Source organism: Sciurus vulgaris (assembly GCF_902686455.1).
Source record: "Sciurus vulgaris genome assembly, chromosome: 5".
Taxonomy (NCBI): domain Eukaryota; kingdom Metazoa; phylum Chordata; class Mammalia; order Rodentia; family Sciuridae; genus Sciurus; species Sciurus vulgaris.
In genome coordinates, this window is record NC_136465.1 from 155461532 (window position 1) to 155482036 (window position 20505).

Below are 20505 nucleotides of genomic sequence, written 5' to 3' on the forward strand. Positions count from 1 at the left end.
AAGTACTTACTATGATTCAAATGTAATTTATGCAATATTTTATTTATTTTCTGGTACTGAGGGATCAAGCCCAGCGTCTTGAGCATGCTAGGCAAGTGCTCTACCTCTGAGCTACAGCTCAGCACAAGATTTAATATTTTAAATGATAGACCTATAGGAAAAGCTGGAAGAAATTTGGTTTCTTTTCTAAATCCTAAGTGTTTAACACTGACAAAATGAGAAACAGAACTCTGCATTATTTTCCTCAAGTATAACTTAAAACAGTAGCTGATTCAACTGAGTGTCTTTTACATTCATTTTCATCACTAATAATTAGTGTGTGCGGGATCACTAAGATTGTTTAGAAAGAAAATTTTGGGCTTATATAAACAGAAGATAAAATTTGGCAACTAAAATATTAGATGCTAACTATAAATTAAGAGGGAAAATATTCCTAAAATTTAAGAATACACTCTAATCGTATAATATTCACTTATTGTTTATTACTTAGAATGTAATTTGCTGGACATTTTATACTAAATGCTGTTTTTCAGTTAAAACTTACTATGCTTTAAATTTTCTAAGTCTAACAGAAATACCCATTTTCTGAAAAATATATAATAGTATTTAACACAAATATATACCAGTAAATACTAAGACACTAAGCATTTATTAATTAAGACAGACCTTACCTTGAAACATCACCATTGGTCTGGGTTTCTTGAAATTCACACAAAGATGAATCACCATTGCCTAAACTTTCCATCATGCTCATTTCATTGCTATTTTGAGAAAGATCTTTAGTTTTTCCAAGATTTGCTAATGAGGTAACCACACTGGCCAATGTACTTAAATCTCCTTGACATGATTCAGTCTGAAAAAAAAAAAAAAATTAAAATCTGCAAGTTGCTATCAATATACTTTAAAATCTGAATATCCAATTCTAGATTAAAAATGATAAAAAGTGCACTAAGATAAATGAAATACAGAAGTAAAAACAAAGAGCTCTGAGTTTTCAGAAACCTGAGGAAAATATAAGTTAAAATCATGAGGTGGGCTGAGGGTATAGCTCAGTGGTAAAATGCTTCCCTGGCACGATGAAACCTCTGGGTTTGATCCCTCATTACTGTTTAAAAACAAAACAAACAAAACAAACAAACAAAAACCCACTTGCCCACCAACCTGCCTTTTTACTGGAGTTGAAAAATTTTTATGTAGGGTTAAGATGTTGGCTTTTTTCTCACACAGTACACTTTCCCCATTTGACTTCACCTTTTATGTTTGCTAATAATAATAGAATATATTCTGTATGAGTTAGCTATAATTCTTTCATAAGAAACACATTTTTTTCTTAATTCTTCACCCAGAAATATAACTAAGTGCTTCATTTTCTTCCTTCATCAATTTTTCAGAGCAATGCATTGATACCCTAGCAACTTCTAATGGTGACAGATGAATTTTCCGGAGTATCGTTTTCAATTAATACATTTTTAGATATCTGATGCTTCAATATGTTACATTCTTTCTTTAATGCTCAAATTATTCCACCAAAGCTAATAAGAGGACTTCTGAACCTCCTTCTATGGCCTACAGGCAAGATCCTTTAAACGGTATGTATGTATGTATGTATGTATGTATGTATTTATTTATATGTGGTGCTGAGAGTGGAACCCAGTGCCTCATGCATGCTAGTCAAGCACTCTACCACTGAGCCACAACTCTAGCCCTGGTATTTTTTTAAATAATACTTTCCTTTAAGGTTTTTATTCATATTGTTCTTAATCCTAAAATAACAACTATGTTTCTCTGTTGTTTCATTTGTTCTTTTGATTCTCTATGTGAATGAAGTTGACTTTGGTGAATGTATAGGACAAAAAAAAAAAAAAAAAAACAATTTCTGTGCTCTCCTCAGATTAATCAGTATTCAGAGAATCATTTAATGAATAATAATTACCAAGTTCTTACATGACTACTACTTCCACATGTATTTTAATCTTCTTAACAACCCTGTCATACAGGAATCATCATCCTTCTATTACCAACAAAGAATGATCCTTCAAAACTAGGCAGTAAAGAGCAGAGGCGGGACAGGCCAGACCTATATGACTGTACCCAATGCTCGAAACCACTGCTCCAAACAGCCTTCTTATATTTGAGTAAAATATAAGTATTTTTTTAAGTATTATAATTTTCAGCTACTTAAAACTAGACACTTACATATTCTCCCCCCACAACAACATGTACAACTAAATTCTCAAGTTGTTGTGCTGGGGATTGAACCCATGCTCTCTTCTAAGTTGTAACACCAGCCCTTTGGGCCTATTTGTAAAAGAAACAATACACAAAATTGTTAAAACCACTTAATACGAATATTAAAGCACAGTATCTGAGCAGATAGTAGTTTAACAAAAGTTAGTTCCCTTCCTTTCTTAAAGGAATTAATACATTTTAAAATTTGGCTTTAAATTGCCCTAAACACACCTTATCTGGTGTCATCAGCACAGCTGATTCAGTTTTTATTCCAGACTGATGAATATTCACAAACATTCCTGAATCCAACAATCCTGTTGACCTGTAACAAATAAGTTTATGTCTCAGTTTCACTGGAAAAAACAAATGACTAACTACTTAATGTTTGTTTTACTATACCTTGCAGTTTCACTATCTGTTACAAAAGTTGGAGTTGCAGCTAATGGGCTTCGAAGGTCTTTTCGGATATAGATTTTCTCCGTTGAAGCAGCACAATTAGATGATTTTTCTCGGGATACTTCAATGGGTTTTCTTTCACATTGAACAGCTACAAAAATGGATTGATTATATCATAATAAAGAATTTATGCCAATTATAAATGTAAGCTCTAGGTCAACAATAATGGAAGACAGGGCTACCACACTATATTCCCCACACAACCATCAATATTTTTAAAATACAAGCAAATTAAAAAAATTGCTTAATATTTGTAAAATAGGCCAGTTTGCATCTCTCAATTTTGTTTCTATTCCCCTACTCCAGTGGTAGAAATATAGAGGAACTTTTATTTTTTAAATCTCACCATCAAGAAGTTAGGAATTCCTCATTTATCTATGAGTTTAAAACAATAAAATGTAATAAACTGAAAATACTAATACTAATAACACACAAAAAAAGTCTAAGATCTTTTTTAAGCTGGGGCAGGGAGGTTTTTTACAGGTATCTCAACTGCCTAGTCTATTTATAATATACATTATAATATATATTATATTCATGCAGGTATATATAGTACTATTAGATAAGGTAGTATGGTTGTAAATTGTACATTTTCTGGCAAACAAACAAACTACCAGTGTTCAAAGCCAAGTTCTGCTCCTTATCAGTTGTATGACCTTGGACAAGTTTTTCAACATCTCTTTATTAAAATGTAAAAAGGATAATAATAGTATCTACTGCAGAGAACTGTCCTGAAACGATAATTAATATATACGCCAAGGACCATGTTTGTGTACTGGGAGCTTTTATTAGCTGTTGTCACATTATCTTATTAAGTCACTGTTTAGTAGTTTCATCAAAAAGCAAATTGGGGTTGGGGTTTATAGCTTAGTGGGATAAAGTGCTTGCCTAGTATGTGAGGTTTTGGGTTTGATCCTCAGCACTGTTAGGATTAAAAAAAAAAAAAAAAAAAAGTAAACCGTTATCTAATTAGTCATACTTTTTTGGGGTGCCAATTTCAAATTATGAATATGTAATAGTTATATAGACACTCAAAAATGTTTGTTGATGGGTCAGGGCTGTGGCTCAGTGGCAGAGCGCTTGACTAGTACGTGTGAGGCCCTGGGTTTGATCTTCAGCACCGCATAAAAAATAAAATAAAAATAAATGTACTGTGTCCATCTACAACTGAAAAAAAAAAAAAAAAAAAGGTTTAAAAAAAGTTTGTTGAATAATACACATACACAGATATCTGAGTTGGAAAACTGAAATTAGAAAGTGTACGTATGACATTTTTAATCTGTTAATTTGAATATACTTCTAGTTTGCTGGAATTCTTAAACATATTTTCTCCTTTAAAGCTAATACATACAGTCTTGCTTCATTCCAAATGCAATACATCTCTGTAACCTGCAGTATTGACATCGGTTTCGATGGTGTTTATTGATAATACAGTCCTTTGATCCTCGACATGAATACACTAAATTTTTTCGGATGCTTCTTTTAAAGAATCCTTTGCAGCCTTCACAAGTTACTGCTCCATAATGACGCCCTAAAGATAAAATGTTAAGAAAATTACTTTTGGAATAGAAAAGAAATAAACCCATTTATTCCTTTTAAATAATAAATGAGATAAAACTAAAACTAAGATTATTGAATCTGACGTGCAAAACTATTTTAGGAACTACTAAAGAATGAAACAATCATACTTTTGTGATAAACTATGAAAATTTTAACTTTATAAGGTACGTTCAACCATGTTAAAGAAAATTTGGAAAATCATCCATAATTCCCATTTTTAACATACAAAATTTTCATTTCTGAGATCACTTATTAATTATAGTTTTATTACATACTAGATACTTTACTTTGAATACTAGATACTCCAGAAAGGAAGACAGAATGGAGGCTAGTATTTGAAATATAATCATCTCTCCTCATGAGTTTCACTTTTGAAATTTCTAAATAAATCTGTTACATTTTGATTATCCTGTTTCATAATTTATTTTGCATACTTTACTAACAAACTGAACCTACTCTGGGAAAAGTTCTAATGGAGGTTTTTATCAAGAAGCTTTAGAAAAGAGTAATGAACTTAAAACTCTTAAACTATATACTACTGGCATCTGTTAATACTTATGAGCAGGCATGAGTGTATTTCTGGCATGAAGTAACAATGGCCAGAATGAAAAGTGACTTAACTCCAAGTACCAGTAATAGGCTTTGAGAATAGTCTGCTCAGTTACACAGAACACTGAATAAAGGTTATCCAAAGCTTTTTCCACCCCAATAATTCAAATTACTCTGTATTTCCAGAAGCAGGTTAACAACTAATGTAATATATAACCAAAGAGCACATCTTTTTTTAAAAATAATACTTTGAAAAAAATAATTACAACGATTCCTTTGACAAATCTTCCAATGTTCACTTTAAAAAACTACACATGCACTTTCAAAGTGAAACTTTTCATTATTCATTGAAATAATCGTTTTATGTCATTACAAATCAAACTGCACTGAAGTACAAGATGAAAGAAAAGCTCTGGAGAAAAATTAACTATGTTGTGACCAGGGCGCAGTGAATGCCTGGAATCCCAGCTACTGGAGAGGCTGAGGGAGGAGGATCACAAGTTTGAAGCCAGTCTTGGCAACTCTTTGAGACTCTGTCTCAAAATAGAATTTAAAAATGGCTGAGGACGTAACTCACAGGTAGAGCGCTTGTCTGGTATGTGGGAAGCCACCAATCACCAATACTGAGGGTAAAATCACCTAAAATCATGTCACTATAAAAATGACATTCCTTTCTTTTTCCTTTTTGCAGTGTTAGGCATGACATTCCTTTCTTTTTCCTTTATGCAGTGTTAGGCATGAATCCAGGGCTTCACACATGCTAGGCAAGCACGCTAACACTGGGCCATATCCCCAGAGCTATTTTCGTTTTTATTTTTAGAGGAAAGATGGTAGGATAGTAAGTATTTTTGCAAAACAACACATATAGGTAATTTTTAATGTTACCTGAAGCTTTGTCTCCACACACTACACAAAGATCAAAAACCTTATTTGGTCCCTGGTCTGAGGAAGAATTATCTGTTAAGAGCTTTTAAAAAAAAAAAAAAAATGTTATTAGTAATGATCTCATTTTGATTAAAAAAAAAAAAACTAAAGAACACCAGTCTTTTTATCGTAAGTTAAACTATGAAATCATATCAATTAAGCTAGTCTAATTTTCTTTAAATATAGGTGAAAATTTCAACTATCATAGGAAGCAAAGACAGTAATATTTTTTCAATTTGTTCCATAACAACTCCATTAAAGAAACCAAACTATTCAACACACAAATACATGAGTATCTTTTTGTTTTGTTGGTTTTTTTTTTTTTTTGAGACAAAGGTTTTGCTATGTTGCTCAACTGGTCTTGAACTTGAGACCCTTTGCCTCAGTCTCCTGAGTAGCAAGGATTACAGGTGCGTACCACCACATCCAGCTACATAAATTTTTTCTAAATGCATCTTTATCATAAACACTAATATTATTTTTTAAAGTTATTTTCTTTTTATTTATACATGACAGTAGAATATATTTGGACATATACGTACATGGAACTTCCCATTCTTGTGGTTGTACAGGATGTGGAGTTACACTGGTCATGAGGTCATAGAAAATTATGCCCCATTCATTCTACTATCTTTCCCATTCCTGTTCCCACTTCCTTCCCTGGATTCCCCCATCCAATCTCTTTAATCTCCACTTCACCCCCTATTGTGAGTCAGCATTTACATAACAGAAAACATTCCGCCTTCAGTTTTTTGAGATTGGCTTATTTCGCTTAGCATGATAGCCTCCAGTTCCACCCATTTACTGGTATATGGCTGAGTAATACTGCATAGTGTGTGTGTGTGTGTATACACAAACCACTTTTTCTTTATTCATCTATTGAAGGGCATCTCTCTGATATGTGGACGCTAACAATAAGGGAGAGGGAAGGAAGAATAGAAGTTCATTGGATTAGACAAAGGACAATGAAGAAAAGGGAGAGGAGGGGGGGAGTGAGAAGAATAAAGACAGAATGAATCAGACATAACTTTCCTACGTTCATGTGTGAATATATGATCAGTGTGACTCCACATAAATATACAATATGTCAAAATACATTCTACTGTCATGTTTAACTAAAAAGAACAAAATAACATCAGTAAAAAAGTTTTTTGCAGTAGATACTAATCATATCATGACATGTCTCTGAAGACTCAGAATCTTTCCACATGGGGTCACCTGACAAAAACTTGTAAGAACAGTTCTGAATTTTTTGAGGGGAAAAGGGTTATTATAAATAAATTCTGATGATGTACTTAATTATAATTATGCAAATATGATCACCATACAAATGTACAAACTTGCATTAATGAGGCAAGACTGGGGTCCATGTGTAGGTTGAGATCATGGACTCTGGTCTGATGAAGAGCAGCATGTAACTGATTAGAAGTGAAAGTAGGTGGAATGGTCTTGGGCAAATTACTAGGCCTGTTAAATTATACAAAGAGCTCATCACTCAGCAGAAGGAATGTGAAGCTGGCAAAGGTATACTAGTCTCTTCTTTTAAGGTTATCTTTCAACCTTCAAATTTTTTTTCAATGTTTTATAATACAAACAAATCATCAATTTGGTCCAAAAAAAGTGATACAGCATTTAAACACCTTCTCCTGCTGCTTTAAAACCCCAATGATGGACTGGGGAGACAGCTCAGTCGTTAGAGTGCTTGCCTTGCAAGCACGAGGCCCTGGGTTCGATCCCCAGTACCGCAAAAAAAAAAAACAAAAAAAAAACAAAACAACCCAATGATCTCCACCTTAACCTTTTTTCCCCCTCACTTAGAAGTGTGAATGCCTTCATGAGTAATTTTCATTTTGACAACTTTAAATGGGGGAAAAAACAACTTTAAAGGGTAAACTTTAAATGGTTCTTATAATGACAGTCCCTTATTATGTAATATATGGTATTATTTCTTTATTTCTTTTATATCACCACAAAAATCAGTCTTCAATAAGTACTTAAAAAAAAAAAAATCAACACCAAGCATGGTGGTGTACGCTTGTGATGCCAGCTAATAGGAAGGCTGAGGCAGAAGGATCAGGAGCTGGAGGTCAGCTTAAGCAACACAGTGAGAACCCATCAAAGAAAAACAAACGAAAAAAGTAAAAACAAATGAACAAAAACTTCTGACAGTAGATGGCCTTTGAAAGGACCCATGACAAGTATCATACTTCCTTAATGGCATGCTGATTACAAATGGTGTTTATCTTTTAGAGGCTATTATTTTACATGAAGAAGTTAAAGGACTGCTCATATTTGGATTAAATCTCAGTCTGGAGGTGATCAAATATGGCCTTACCAGCCACATTATGTTGACAGTAAGTATTTATTTATTTTTGGTACTGGGGATTGAACCCAGGGGTGCTTAACCCTGAGTCACATTCCTAGCCCTATTTTCTATTTTATTTAGTGACAGGGTCTCCCTGAGTTGCTTAGTGCCTTGCTAAGTTGCTGAGGCTGGCTTTGAACTCAGGATCCTCCTGCTTTAGCCTCCTGAGCCTCTGGGATTACAGGCATGTGCCACTGTGCCCAGCAGTAGATCACAAACTGGCATTTAACTCCCATAATCTTTCTCCCCTAAAACTATACCCTAATTCAAAACTGTCAAGGTCATCAAAAACAAGTGTGACTGTTAAAGTTAAGAGGAACCTCAGGAGACATGAAAAATAAATGTAATGTGGTATCATGGAACATAAAGGAACATACAGGAATAAAATCTATAGTAAATACTAAGGAAGACTAAAAACGAATGGTCTTTAGTTAATGTTACCTATAGTGGTTCATTAATTATAATAAATGTATCATATTAAGGTAAAATGTGGGGAAATTATGTGGCGGAGAAGATGGGAACTCTGCTATGTGCTCAATTTAAAAAAAAATAAATTTAACAATTCTAAAAAAGTCAAATCTATAAATAAATAAATAAAGAAAAATATTTTTAAAAAGAAAAGAAGCTGAAGGAGCTGGGCATGGTGGTGTGCACCTGTAGTCCCAGCACGCAGAATGCTGAGGTGGGAGAAGCACTTAAAAGTTCAGGAGTTGAGAACAGTCAGGAGAGTTTAGCAAGATCCTGCCATAAAATAAAGAAAAAAAAAAAAAAAAAAAAAAACTGAAGTAAAATAAAAAGTTATACATAATTTATTTTTGATTTCTGACTTGTTGATAAAACAACAACTTATAAATCCTTAACTATGATACTATCCATTTTTACCTTAGTTTATAAAAATAATGCAAATAATGTCATTGGAAGGATAGAATCTAGTAGAATATACATATAGACAAAATTTGAAGTTTGAGAAATCAGAAGTTTTTCAATCCTAAAAGAAATTTTTCTTTTATTAGCTCTTCATCACAAAACACAACTCTAAGTAGACATACCTTCAAAAAATCTCTGAAGACAAACTTATGGGTGCACTGTATTTGTATTCAATCATAGCAACTGGTAGTAAAAATAATCTGTGTAACTATAAGCAAGCAGTGTGTGAAGGTCATAAATGGCCCTTTGAAAAATAATGTAAAATTTTGTTTTTTTAGCAATGATATAATGTTATCTATACTGTCGATGGAGTTCCAATGTAAAGCAGACCATGAAGGGAGGTGTGGTTGACAAGAGAGTAGGCACAATGCTGAAGCCAACAGCAACAGTTCCTAGTTCTTGATCTGGCCCTTGCTATGAGTAGCATAGGAAGCTTGGCTTCAGACAGTACAGCTACCAAAAGTCGCTCCTGAATTTGATAGCTTTACTTCTAACCTCAGAAGTAGGAACAGATTCTTAGAATCAAGTTCTGTAGCATGCCCCATTGTTACTCTTAGAAACCTGGCTAGAACTGTATCCATTATTAAATCACTCCCTGGTCAAACTAGCTAGAAAGAATCTTTTGTATGTAACTAAGAAACACTCAAAATATCTTGGTGTGAGGGAGGGTAATGAGTGAAAGTACAGTGGCCCACAGGAGAGAGCAGACACCACAGATATTCCACACATAATTTTACACAATATTATTTTCTACAGAATATGCATATATTTAAAGTCTTTATGGCAGGACTTTAATTTTAATCTTTTTAATATTTCACAAGTCTAAGAGGAAGACACTTCTATGGTGATTTACCTGGAGATGTGGTGCAGACAGATCAGGAGTTGTAAAAAATAACTGGTTAACACCAGCTGCATCTGGAGTTGTGAGGAAAACTTTTCCTGGAGTGGAATCCTGCCTGGCCAGAATGACCTTACTTGGAGTAGAACCATCGTGATTTGTCAGAATGAACTGCTTGCCTTGTGTATTATGATCAAGTGCTGTCACAATCTGGATCTTCTGCCCCGTTTGCTGCTCTGTAACAATCTAACAAAATCAGGCTAAATTAATAATCAATTCGGCATAATATTTTGTTTTCCTTAGTGGTACAATTTTATTACATCGTCAGAGTTAGAAAAGCCACCACTGCAATTAAACTAGCAATTCGACTTCTGTGAAATTCTATCCTATAGAAACAAATTCATAAAGGTATGATAGTAAATCATTTGAGCTTACTATTTTGATTCCATTCTTCCCCTTCTTTCCACTTTAATTTAGACCATGTATGTTTGTTGTTTTGAATTCTGGGATATAGTAGTGAACAAAACAAAATCTTTGCCCTCATGAAAATTTTACTTTAGTGAAAAAAGACATAAAAAATAATATTGTAGGTGTTACTATGAACTATGAAGAAAAACAATGTAAGATAGGGTGAGAGACACTGACACTGAAAAAATGAGGGCAGAGAAGGAAGCTCTAAGGAAATGACATTTTTGCATAGACCTGAGTAAAAAAAATTGAGCAGGCTTTCTCTAAGACTATTTAGAGAAAGAAAATATCAGAAAGAGGAAATAGGCATATAAGATGGCCCTGGGTCAGGACAGTGTATTTGACACATTTGAGGATTGAGATATAGCAAAGAGTCATACAAATTCAAGAGTTGAAGACAGGTATTATGGAGGAAGATGGGATGGGAGCAACATCTGGGGCCAGACTTCCCAGGCCATCCAAAAGACTAGATATTCTCTGTGAAATGGAGGGGCACTGCGAGGTTTGGAGCAGAGAAGTGACAGATTTCCTTTTTAAAAAGGATCATTTTAGATTTAATGTGAAAAATAGTTTTTGAGTATTCAAGTAGAAGTGAGGGGCTGGGGTTCTCGCTTAGTGGTAGAGCGTCTGTCTGCCTAGCACATGTGAGGCCCTGGGTTTGATCCTCAGCACCACATAAAAATAAAATAAAGAAATTATGTCCACCTACACCTAAAAAAAAATGCATTATTAAAAAAAAAAGAGTAGATCTGAGGGATATCAGAAAGGAAGCTACTGCAGACATGTTGACTTTTTTTAATAGTGTATATTTTTGTAGATGGGACACAATACCTTTATTTTTATGTATTATTGTTAACGTGGTGCTAAGGATTGAATCCAGTGCCTCACATATGCTAGGTGAGTGCTTTATACTGAGCCACAACACCAGCCCCAACATATGGTTATTTTTATCTATTTATTTTGAAATGGGGTCTTACTATGTTGCCCAGGCTGGTCTTGAATTCAAGTGATCCTCCTGCCTCAGTCTCTCAAAGAGCTGGGACTACAGGTGTGCACCACTATACCCAACTAATAGGTGCTTATCATATATAGGCAGAGACTGGCTGGAACAGGGCAGTAGCTATGTTGGGAATGAAAATGATTCGATTTAGGATTTTTTTTTTTTTCTTTTAAGACAGAGGTGAGAGGATATACTAATGAACTGGAGTAGAATAAAGAAAGAGAGTCCAGGATAATTGTAAAAAGATTGGCCTGAACTATCGGGAGGATAGAATTGCCATCCGCTGAAATGGGTTAGTCTAGGGAAAAGCAAGTTCATAAATAGAACTATCCTAGTACTGAGACTGGGAGTTTTTATTACTGAGCAAATATTTTCCAGAGTGAACTTCCTAATTTATTTCCATGATTCAATTTTCAAATGGCAGTTTTTAATCCCCCCCATTTTTATATTCCTGAAATTACTTTCATCACAATCCTTTTGTATGCAAATTTTAAAAGAAAACTGATTCACTAATTATTTTTTGTCTAGAGCAAACTATCAATTATGCCTGCTGTCAATTTGAATTTTTTTTGTTGACCATTATTTCTACCAAGTCCTATTTTTCTGGGTACAGTTTTCATAAAATGTTGTCCATTTTATTTTACATGGGTTATTTCTACCAAGTCCACTCTCTACCCTGCCCCCAATAATTTTCACAAATTTCAATGATACTTACATGACTTAGAATTAGTTAATCTAAATACATTTTACCATGTTAAGATGTGTAGTTCTATTTTGAATTACTTCAATTGGCTATATTCACTGTGAATTTATTAAAAGATGAATGTATCAGACTTTTTTCCTAGAGAAGAACATCAGGTATATACATGGTATAGCTATCGCTGGGTTAAAATACTATGCTTAGACTTAGAATGCTGGCTAATTACTGCAGCATAATTATAATAACTGAAAACCAAACCAATTCAAATGGTCTTCAATAGAGAAGAACAGTAAATTAGGTTTTTAGGTCACAGGACCCTTTTACACTCTAAAAAAAATTACTGAGTATCCCAAAGAACTCTTGTTTGTGTAGGTTATATCTACCAGTAGTTAACATAATAAAAGTTCAAGGAGAAAATTAAAAAATACTTAATTCATTTACAGTAACTCAAAATGTTGAAAATTAACATTTTTATGAAAAATAAGTTTATTTTTCAAACAATATTTAATAGGGAGAGTAGCACTATTTTACATTTTTTGCCAACTGCTTTATGCATGGTTAATTAAAGTTGAAATTTCATGTCTGCCTCTTCATTCAGTCAGCTGGAATATGTTGTCTGGATTAAATATATAAAGAAAACACAGCCTATACATTCAATGTATAAAGGGGAGCATAGTATTTTTATAGCCCTCTCGAACCGTGAAAACTGTTTTTTGTTTGTTTTTTTTTTTTAGCCTTTATTTTATTTATTTATCTTTATGTGGTACTGAGGATCAAACCCAGTGCCTCATACATGTGAGGCAAGCACTCTACCACTGAGCTACAACTTCAGCCTGTAAACTGTTTTTTGATACTACACCAAAACTTGACAAGGGCTGACTTCTCAAAGGTTCACTATGATGTAGTAAAATCCACTGGTCTAGTCTACAGCTTGAAAGGACGCCATGATTTTATGACATTATGAATTGCATTGTTCATTTGGAAAACGCTGGTTCACATACCTAATAAATGTTGACACATTTCATCACATAATATCACATCATATATGTTTATGAAAGAACAGTAAAGAAAAGATAAATAACATTTTAGTATTATTGAGAACAGTTTTGACCTTGATGCCTTTGTGAAAGTGTCCCTAGATGACACTTTGAGAACATCAGGATTACGGTACTGTGTGTCTAGGAAAAGCAGTATCTGAGGGATTTTTTAAAAAAATTCTTATATCATTATCAACTTAGAAGACCTGTGACCTGAAAAGATGTGAGGGATTTTTCCCCACTAGGAAGCAGGCGGTTTAGTAGTGGACATCAGCTGGGGGTCTTCTAATTTATTTTAATTCTATTACAATCTACCCTGAAATAGGGTCAGATCCCACAGATTAAGGCTTCAGTCTCATTCCTTCTATTCCCATTTTAGATCTAGTTGTAAATCTAGCCACCCCACTCTCTCCACCCTCATACTGGACATTGATCCCAAGACCTCAATCATGCTAGGCAAGTGCTCTATCACTGAGCTATACCCCCAGCTTTTTTTTGCTCAAAAACTTTATTTTGAGACAAGCGTTTTATCTCTCACCAAGTTATCCAGGCTGGCCTTGAACTTGCAAAATTCCTGCCTCAGGCATGTGCCACCATGTCTGGGCACCCTCTGTAATTTTTGGCAGGGAGTTAAAGTTGGGGTTTTTATGACCTCTTTGGGTTTGATTAATTTGTTAGAATGGCTTGTAGAACTCAGGGACACATGTTTACTAGTTTATTATAAAGAATGTTTTAGAGGACATGAACAAGCAGTCAGATGAAGAGAGATACAGGGTGAAGTCTGGAAGGGTCCTGAAGGAGTTTTTGTTTCCATGAAGCTGGGATGAAACACCCTTCTGGCAAGTGAAGATGAATTTTTGTTTGCCATTTTGTGAGCCTCTACATGTTAAGCTTTTTGAACCCTATCCTTTTGGGGTTTTATGGAGACTTCATTGTACAAACATGACTGAAGCATGGATAATCACATCAAAATATGACTGGACACAAATGGCATGATCTAATACTAAAGAGTGAGTGGAGAAACCCAGCAAGGTCTTTTTTTTTTTTTTGACATCAGTAAATCTCAAATGTATTATTAGCAAATTGATTCTCAAAAAGTTACATCTGTATAATTCCATTATATGACATTCTGCAAAACATGAACCAGAAGGACAAATCAATGATTACCAGGGGTTAGAAATAGGGGACTGGTTTTTAACTATAAAGTAGCAGGAGTGAATTTGGTGGGGGTAGGCTAATAGGACCGTTCCATACCTTGATTGTATTAGTGGTTACATACCTCAATGCATAATTTTTCAAAGCTTATAGAACTGTAACCCAGAGTAAATTTTATTTTTTTGCAGTAATAGGGATTGAATCCAGGACACTCTATCAATAAGTTACTCCCCAGAACCTTCCATTCTCCATTTTAAAACAGTCCTGCTAAATTTCCCAGGCTGGCCTCAAATTTATTATTGTCCTGCCCTGCCTCCAGAATAAATGGGACCACAGGTGAATGCCACCATGCCTGGTTCTAATGTAAATTTTAAGAATACAAGTTTAAAAATTGATAGTATAAAATAAGCCTAAATGCTGTATGATTCTATTTATATGGCATTCATGCTAAAGCAAAACTATAACAGATCAGTGGTTGCCCGTAACTGAAGATAAGGGCTAAGAGCTGACAACAAAAGGGCCTGAGGAGTTTTGGGGGTGATAACAAATATTCTGAATCTCAACTGTGGTGTTGATTCACTCCTGAACTTTAACCAGCAAGGTCTTTTTGGCTTTTCTGCAAAGTCATCTTTTCCTGGGAGTATGGGGCAGGACCCCTTCTGTAATCAGGGTCTTACCTGATAAATTTTTAATGACCAGATGCAAAACAGAAAGGCAAGGGAAAACTATAGTTTATTTTTTATTTCTAAGGCTTACACTGGGGAATAAAAAAAGGAGTAGGCAAAAGGAGGGTAGTGGAAGGTCACAGAATGAGACTTTGTTTTCTGAGGCCTACTTGAAGTCTAAAGTGTTCCAACATTATTATAGTCACTTAGGAAATAACAAAAGCCATGGGAGTAATGAGTCAGGAACTCTGAATGAAAGTTAAAAACACATCCTATCACAGGCCATCCCCTGATTTCTGAACATGGATCCCTTATAGCAAAACAATGATTATCTGTCAGGACATCTGCACATGTTACAGCATTCACAGAACAGATATAGTACTAGTATTAACACAAATATATCTATAATATAGAGAAGCCAGTGTAGGGTAGGGACAGATAAACTAATTTGTCTTATGAAGTCATTACAAACTTTTTTTTATTAGTCAACTATTATTTGTACCTCACAATAAACTTGCATAGATCGATTTATCATAAAAATCAACTCGTTAGTTAGATTTAATTTCTCCTTAGGCCAGTTATTTTTTATAGGTAGTATATCCTAAGAAGGCTTTGACTTAATTTTTAATCAATTTCATTATCAATACTCTAAGACTTATTTATATGGGGAAACTGAATCTTATCAATACCACCAGTATTATACCAAATGGTAACAAGGTTATGGTATAATTTTGTTGAATTATGGATATATCTACTTTGTCTTTCTAACACAATCTACCCTTACTTATATACTAGGTATTATTATTTAAAAAAAATTTTTAGCTGTTAATGGACCATTTATTTATTTATTTACATGTGGTGCTGAGAATCAAACCCAGTGCCTCACAATGTTAGGCAGGCACTTTACTACCTAGCTAAAACTCTAGCAGTATGCCACACTTGTCTTGTCAAAATTGGCCATAACTTGGTTATTTCTGGATTTATGTTAATTGGGGACAAAGTCAGTTACCCTGATTCATCTTACAGGCTTGGACTGAGACTGGGTTTTGCTGGGTGCTACTATACAGCAGGGTCCATTTCCTTCCTAAAGGGAGGACATGAGTAGTGAACAGGGGGGCAAGACAAAGTTATAGACTGCTTTCTGAGGCATGTTTCTGAGGCTGGAAATGCCAATATTATTCCTGTCACTTAAAAAACAACAGAGACTATGGGAATAATGAGTCAAATACTGTAAATAACCCTCCACCAAATATATAATTTAACAGGTACCTTTTGCTAAAGAATAGGATATAACCATTTAAAAAATAAATTTGTAGCCAGGTGTGGTGGTATATGCCTACAATCCCAGCTACTCAAAAGGATGAGGCAGGAGGACTGCAAGTTCGAGGTCAGCCTGGGCAACTTAGTGAGACTCTGTCCCAAGGCTGGAGATAAAGCTCAGTGGCAGAACATCCTTGAATTCAATTCCCAGTACCGGGCTGGGGGCGGGGGTCTGTACTGCCACGGACTAATTCTTACTGGTTCAATCCATCAAGACTGACCTCAAGATTTTACACCCTCCAAAAAATATCCCCTGGTTAGGTCCCCACTTATTCCACAATTCTTCATTAGCTGTTTTTCTTTTGTGCTTTCCAGCACACTTATCTATCATATTTTTATATTCTATTGTGACTGATTATTCAACTATCTCTCACTAGACTGAAAAGCTATCTTAAAGTTGGGGGTATCGTTTATCTCTGTACCTCTAGAACCTAGCATACACATTTAGCATAAATAATATGTTTGGTGAGTCAGTGAACTGTTACCTAGACATACCTCTCCCATCTGTTGTTCGATAATTTGATGTGCAATTTCTTCTATGGTTGCCATGATCTGTCAAAAAGACCTGCCAAAAATAAAAGATATATACTTTTTTTTACAATGATATCCATAAAAACACATTTTTGGGGGAATTTATAAATTTTAAGATTTGCTTCAAAGTAATCCAGTTGGGGTGGGTACGAGTAGGAGAGAACAGGAAGATTGGTCATGTTTTGATAACTGCTAAATATCTTGTCAGCTGGTGACTTTCTGCTTCTGTATATTCTGAAAATGTCTATTAACAGAACTATTCCGGCACCAACAATTTACTTTTCAAATATACTGAAGATTAAACAGGAGAACTCTTTTGATACAGGAGTTGTAGTTTATTAATTTAACCAAGGGAAACCTGTGAACAAACCTGTTATTTTTTTTAACAATATTTTATAAAACATTTTACAAAAACCGATAAAGTAATTCAAAACATTAAAAACTTTCTCTAGAATTTTGTGACTCTTCTTTAGTGGCAATTTTCTATATATATTAAGATTAACTTGAATTTAATGCGTAACTGTCTCCAAATGGATTTGAGAGACAAACATTCATGGCTTGACTTCCACTTTTGCTTTTTCTCTTTACTTTACAGTCAAGAATTTAAAAATTTTATTTGTGATTTCATCTTGTACATTGTTTATATCATATAGTTAGTAATATTCTCCAAATATTTACTATTAGCTGCCAAATTATCTGAAATTTTTTTCTTTTAATTACTTAAAATACTTTCAAGTTTCAATTAGTTGTGCTAAAACAGCAATATTCAAAATTTAGCTTGATTATTTAACTCTCTCTTACTAAACTGAACAGGTGTAGCCCCAACTTTTCTGAAACCATCAGAGGAGGAGACAGCCCTAGGAACAGTTCCTTCTGAGCTTGTTGTGATAGTGGCAGGCTTGCCAACCTCTGACACACCTTTGGGGTCATTCTTCCCTTTTAATGAAAGACAACAATGTTCGTAGAGGGTAATTCTAACTGGTCTGTTCTGCAGCCTCCCAGAAGTCCAATAGTCTTTACATTTCATCTCATCACTGTCCTCTTGAGTCCAAGCTTGGTAGCATTTCAACAACTCTACTGGTCTCTCATGCAATTCATGGAGTCCAATGACAAAAGTCCTCTGCAGTTCTTTCATGGATAATCATATTTCTATGCCAGTTTCAATGAGATGGCTGCTGGATCTATAAGTCATATACCCACAATCCCTTTAAAGATGATTGTTCAGGCACCATCTTGACAGTTGCTCCCTTACACACTTTATTGTTTTTTGTGTGTTGGGGGTGGAGGGAGTTACTAGGAATAGAACCCAGGGCTTCATACACACTAGGCAAGTGCTCTACCACTGAACAACACCTCTAGCTTCCACTTTCTTAGTTTTCACAATATGAACAGGCTTAGAATTTAAGTTCTCCTTTCCTTTTCCTTACCAATTCCTTTTTTGCTAGGTATGGTGGTGCATGCCTGTAATCCCACAAAATCAGGAGGCTAAAGGGGGAAGATAACAAATTCAAGGTCATCTGGGGCAATTTAGTGAGACCTTGTCTTAAAATAAAAAAGAGCCGGGAGATAAGGCTCCATGGTGGAATACCCTTAGGTTCAATCCCCAGTACAGTGAGGAAACAAACAAACAAACAAGACGTTTTCCAGTTTCTCTCTCTCCTTAAATTTTACTATAAGCAGCAAGGAAAAACCAGGCCATGCCTTCAATAGTTTGCATTAAAATCTCCTCATGTATGTATCCTAGTTCATCCCTTACAAATTCCACCTTCTACAAAACACTAGAACACAATTCAGCCAAGCTGTCACTATAACACAAAGAAAAGGTTTCCTTCAGTGCCCAACATGTCTCATTTCTATCTGAGACTTCACCAGAAACACCTTTAATGTTCACATTTCTATCAACCTTCTAATCATGACATAACTCCAAGGTGATAGAAACTTTTTCTATAACTCTCCTCTTCCTGAATCATCACCAGAATCACCTTTATAACATCCATATTTCTATCAAGTCTTTTCAAGACAATCTAGACTTTTTTCTCCTACACATCTCAGATCTTTCCTGGTTTCTTTTTTTGTAGTTGTAGATGGACAGAATGTCTTTATTTGTTTACTTTTATGTGGTGCTAGGCAAGTGCTCTGCCACTGAGCTACAGCCCCTCTTAGTTTCTACCTATTACTAAGATCCAATTTTTTAGGAATTTCTATCCAATTTCCCATTACCTGTACGCATAAATATTTATGTATATATCCTATAAACAACAACAACAACAACAAACTATAGCTGGAAGGAAACACAAGACAATGGTTACCAGGGGGTTCAGTCCTCGGCTCTGCAAAAAAAAAAAAAAAAAAAAAAAAAAAAGAGGAAAAAAGGTTATAATGACTACTTCCAAGAGGTATTGGTAGAGGGTAATTTATTTTTCACTGAATAAGTGTTTCTTTAAATTTTGCCTAAACATAAGAATCACCACAAAATTAACAAAAAGTAGGTTTTTTTTTTTTTGGGTGCTGGGGATCGAACCCAGGGCCTCATGCTTACAAGGCAAGCACTCTACCGACTGAGCTATCTCCCCAGTCCCCAAAAAGTAGTTTTAAGAAGTAGAATCTTAGCTCATTAGAATATTTTAGCACATTTGATTCCAAGAAGCTACTTTACAATGAAAATTTAGATAAACTGTATACACAATTATTGCTTGATTACTTAAAAGTATATAAATAGAAAAGTCTAAATTCAAATATCAGTACAATTATGACAATAATCATGATAAGATTTAAAAAGAAAAAACTGGGGTCAGGGAAGAAAAAGAAACAATCACTGTTAGGAAAACAGCAGAGCTGACCTTGGTGAAAACTAGAACAAAGGTCTCAGATACAGTCAAGAATGTCCTTCTCTATTGTCAGCTTCTATGTTGGTTATTTTCAAATTTGTAGTAAAGGATCAAGAAATGAAAAGTATTCTTCTCTAATTTCAACTTTAAAGTCTTAGTCATGGATTCTGATTGGACCAGTCTAAGTTATGAGCTCATGTCTTGGACTAATCACTGTAAGTAAACTGGGAAACAAGATTACTTACAATAGGCAGCTTCCATTTTTGGAAAGCCCATTTCTCAAATGATGAAGACAAGCATAGACATTGCTATTGAGTGTATGAATTCAGTTTGACATGACTGCAGCCACCTTGACTCATCATAACCACCCTAACTGCCCCAAAATAACCAGTTTTTCCTGCATAGTTTTCCACCAAATTGTATGTAAGACCATTAGAGTCTGGTATATGGAGATTTACAACTGGTCCCTGGCACCATGAATATATCTAACTCTTTGATAAGCGATTAAAATAGCCCACATACTTTCCAGATTGGATGAAGTCACTTCTGTTTGACCCAATATGTACACCCCCATTTCTGACCCAAACTGTGCAGATTCAACTGGTCTTGCTGCAGCCTAGGGTCAAGCTTCAAAATCACTCAACTGATTGATCTCTGTGAAATTCTGGATCATTCATCTCATGGCATCTGGAAGCTCTTTCTCATACACTGGGACTGAGTAGATCGAGAATAGCCAGGCAACCACTTCAATTTACTTCTACTATTGATACAAAAGAACACCACTACTCAAAAATTTAATTCAGTATTTATTCCAATTTTCTCTGTGTTGGAAAAATCCCAAAAAGAAGTGGGGGTGAGGGATGAAACTCCTTATAAAATACTAAATATTATTTTTGGCTACATTTGGATTAAGGTTCTCTAATTTCTTGTTTTATGAGTTCTCTAGTAAATAA

General features: G+C 34.7%; 1 protein-coding gene across 3 annotated transcripts in view; it reads right to left on the minus strand.

Moving 5' to 3' along the window:
* NR2C1 (nuclear receptor subfamily 2 group C member 1) overlaps positions 1-19345 on the minus strand; it is a 40973-nt gene extending 21628 nt beyond the window's left edge. The window contains exons 1-7 of one of the 3 annotated variants that reach the window (XM_079142860.1): positions 16689-19345; positions 9864-10094; positions 5680-5761; positions 4037-4216; positions 2629-2776; positions 2461-2551; positions 672-853 (exon numbers count right to left, since the gene is read on the minus strand). In XM_079142860.1, coding sequence (XP_078998986.1) covers positions 672-853; positions 2461-2551; positions 2629-2776; positions 4037-4216; positions 5680-5761; positions 9864-10094; positions 16689-16742 — 968 coding nt within the window. In that variant the 5' untranslated portion in view covers positions 16743-19345. The remainder of the gene's footprint in view (positions 1-671; positions 854-2460; positions 2552-2628; positions 2777-4036; positions 4217-5679; positions 5762-9863; positions 10095-16688) is intronic. The other 2 variants (XM_079142859.1, XM_079142858.1) reach the window with 2 other exon arrangements.
* Between the last annotated feature and the right edge of the window lie 1160 nt (positions 19346-20505).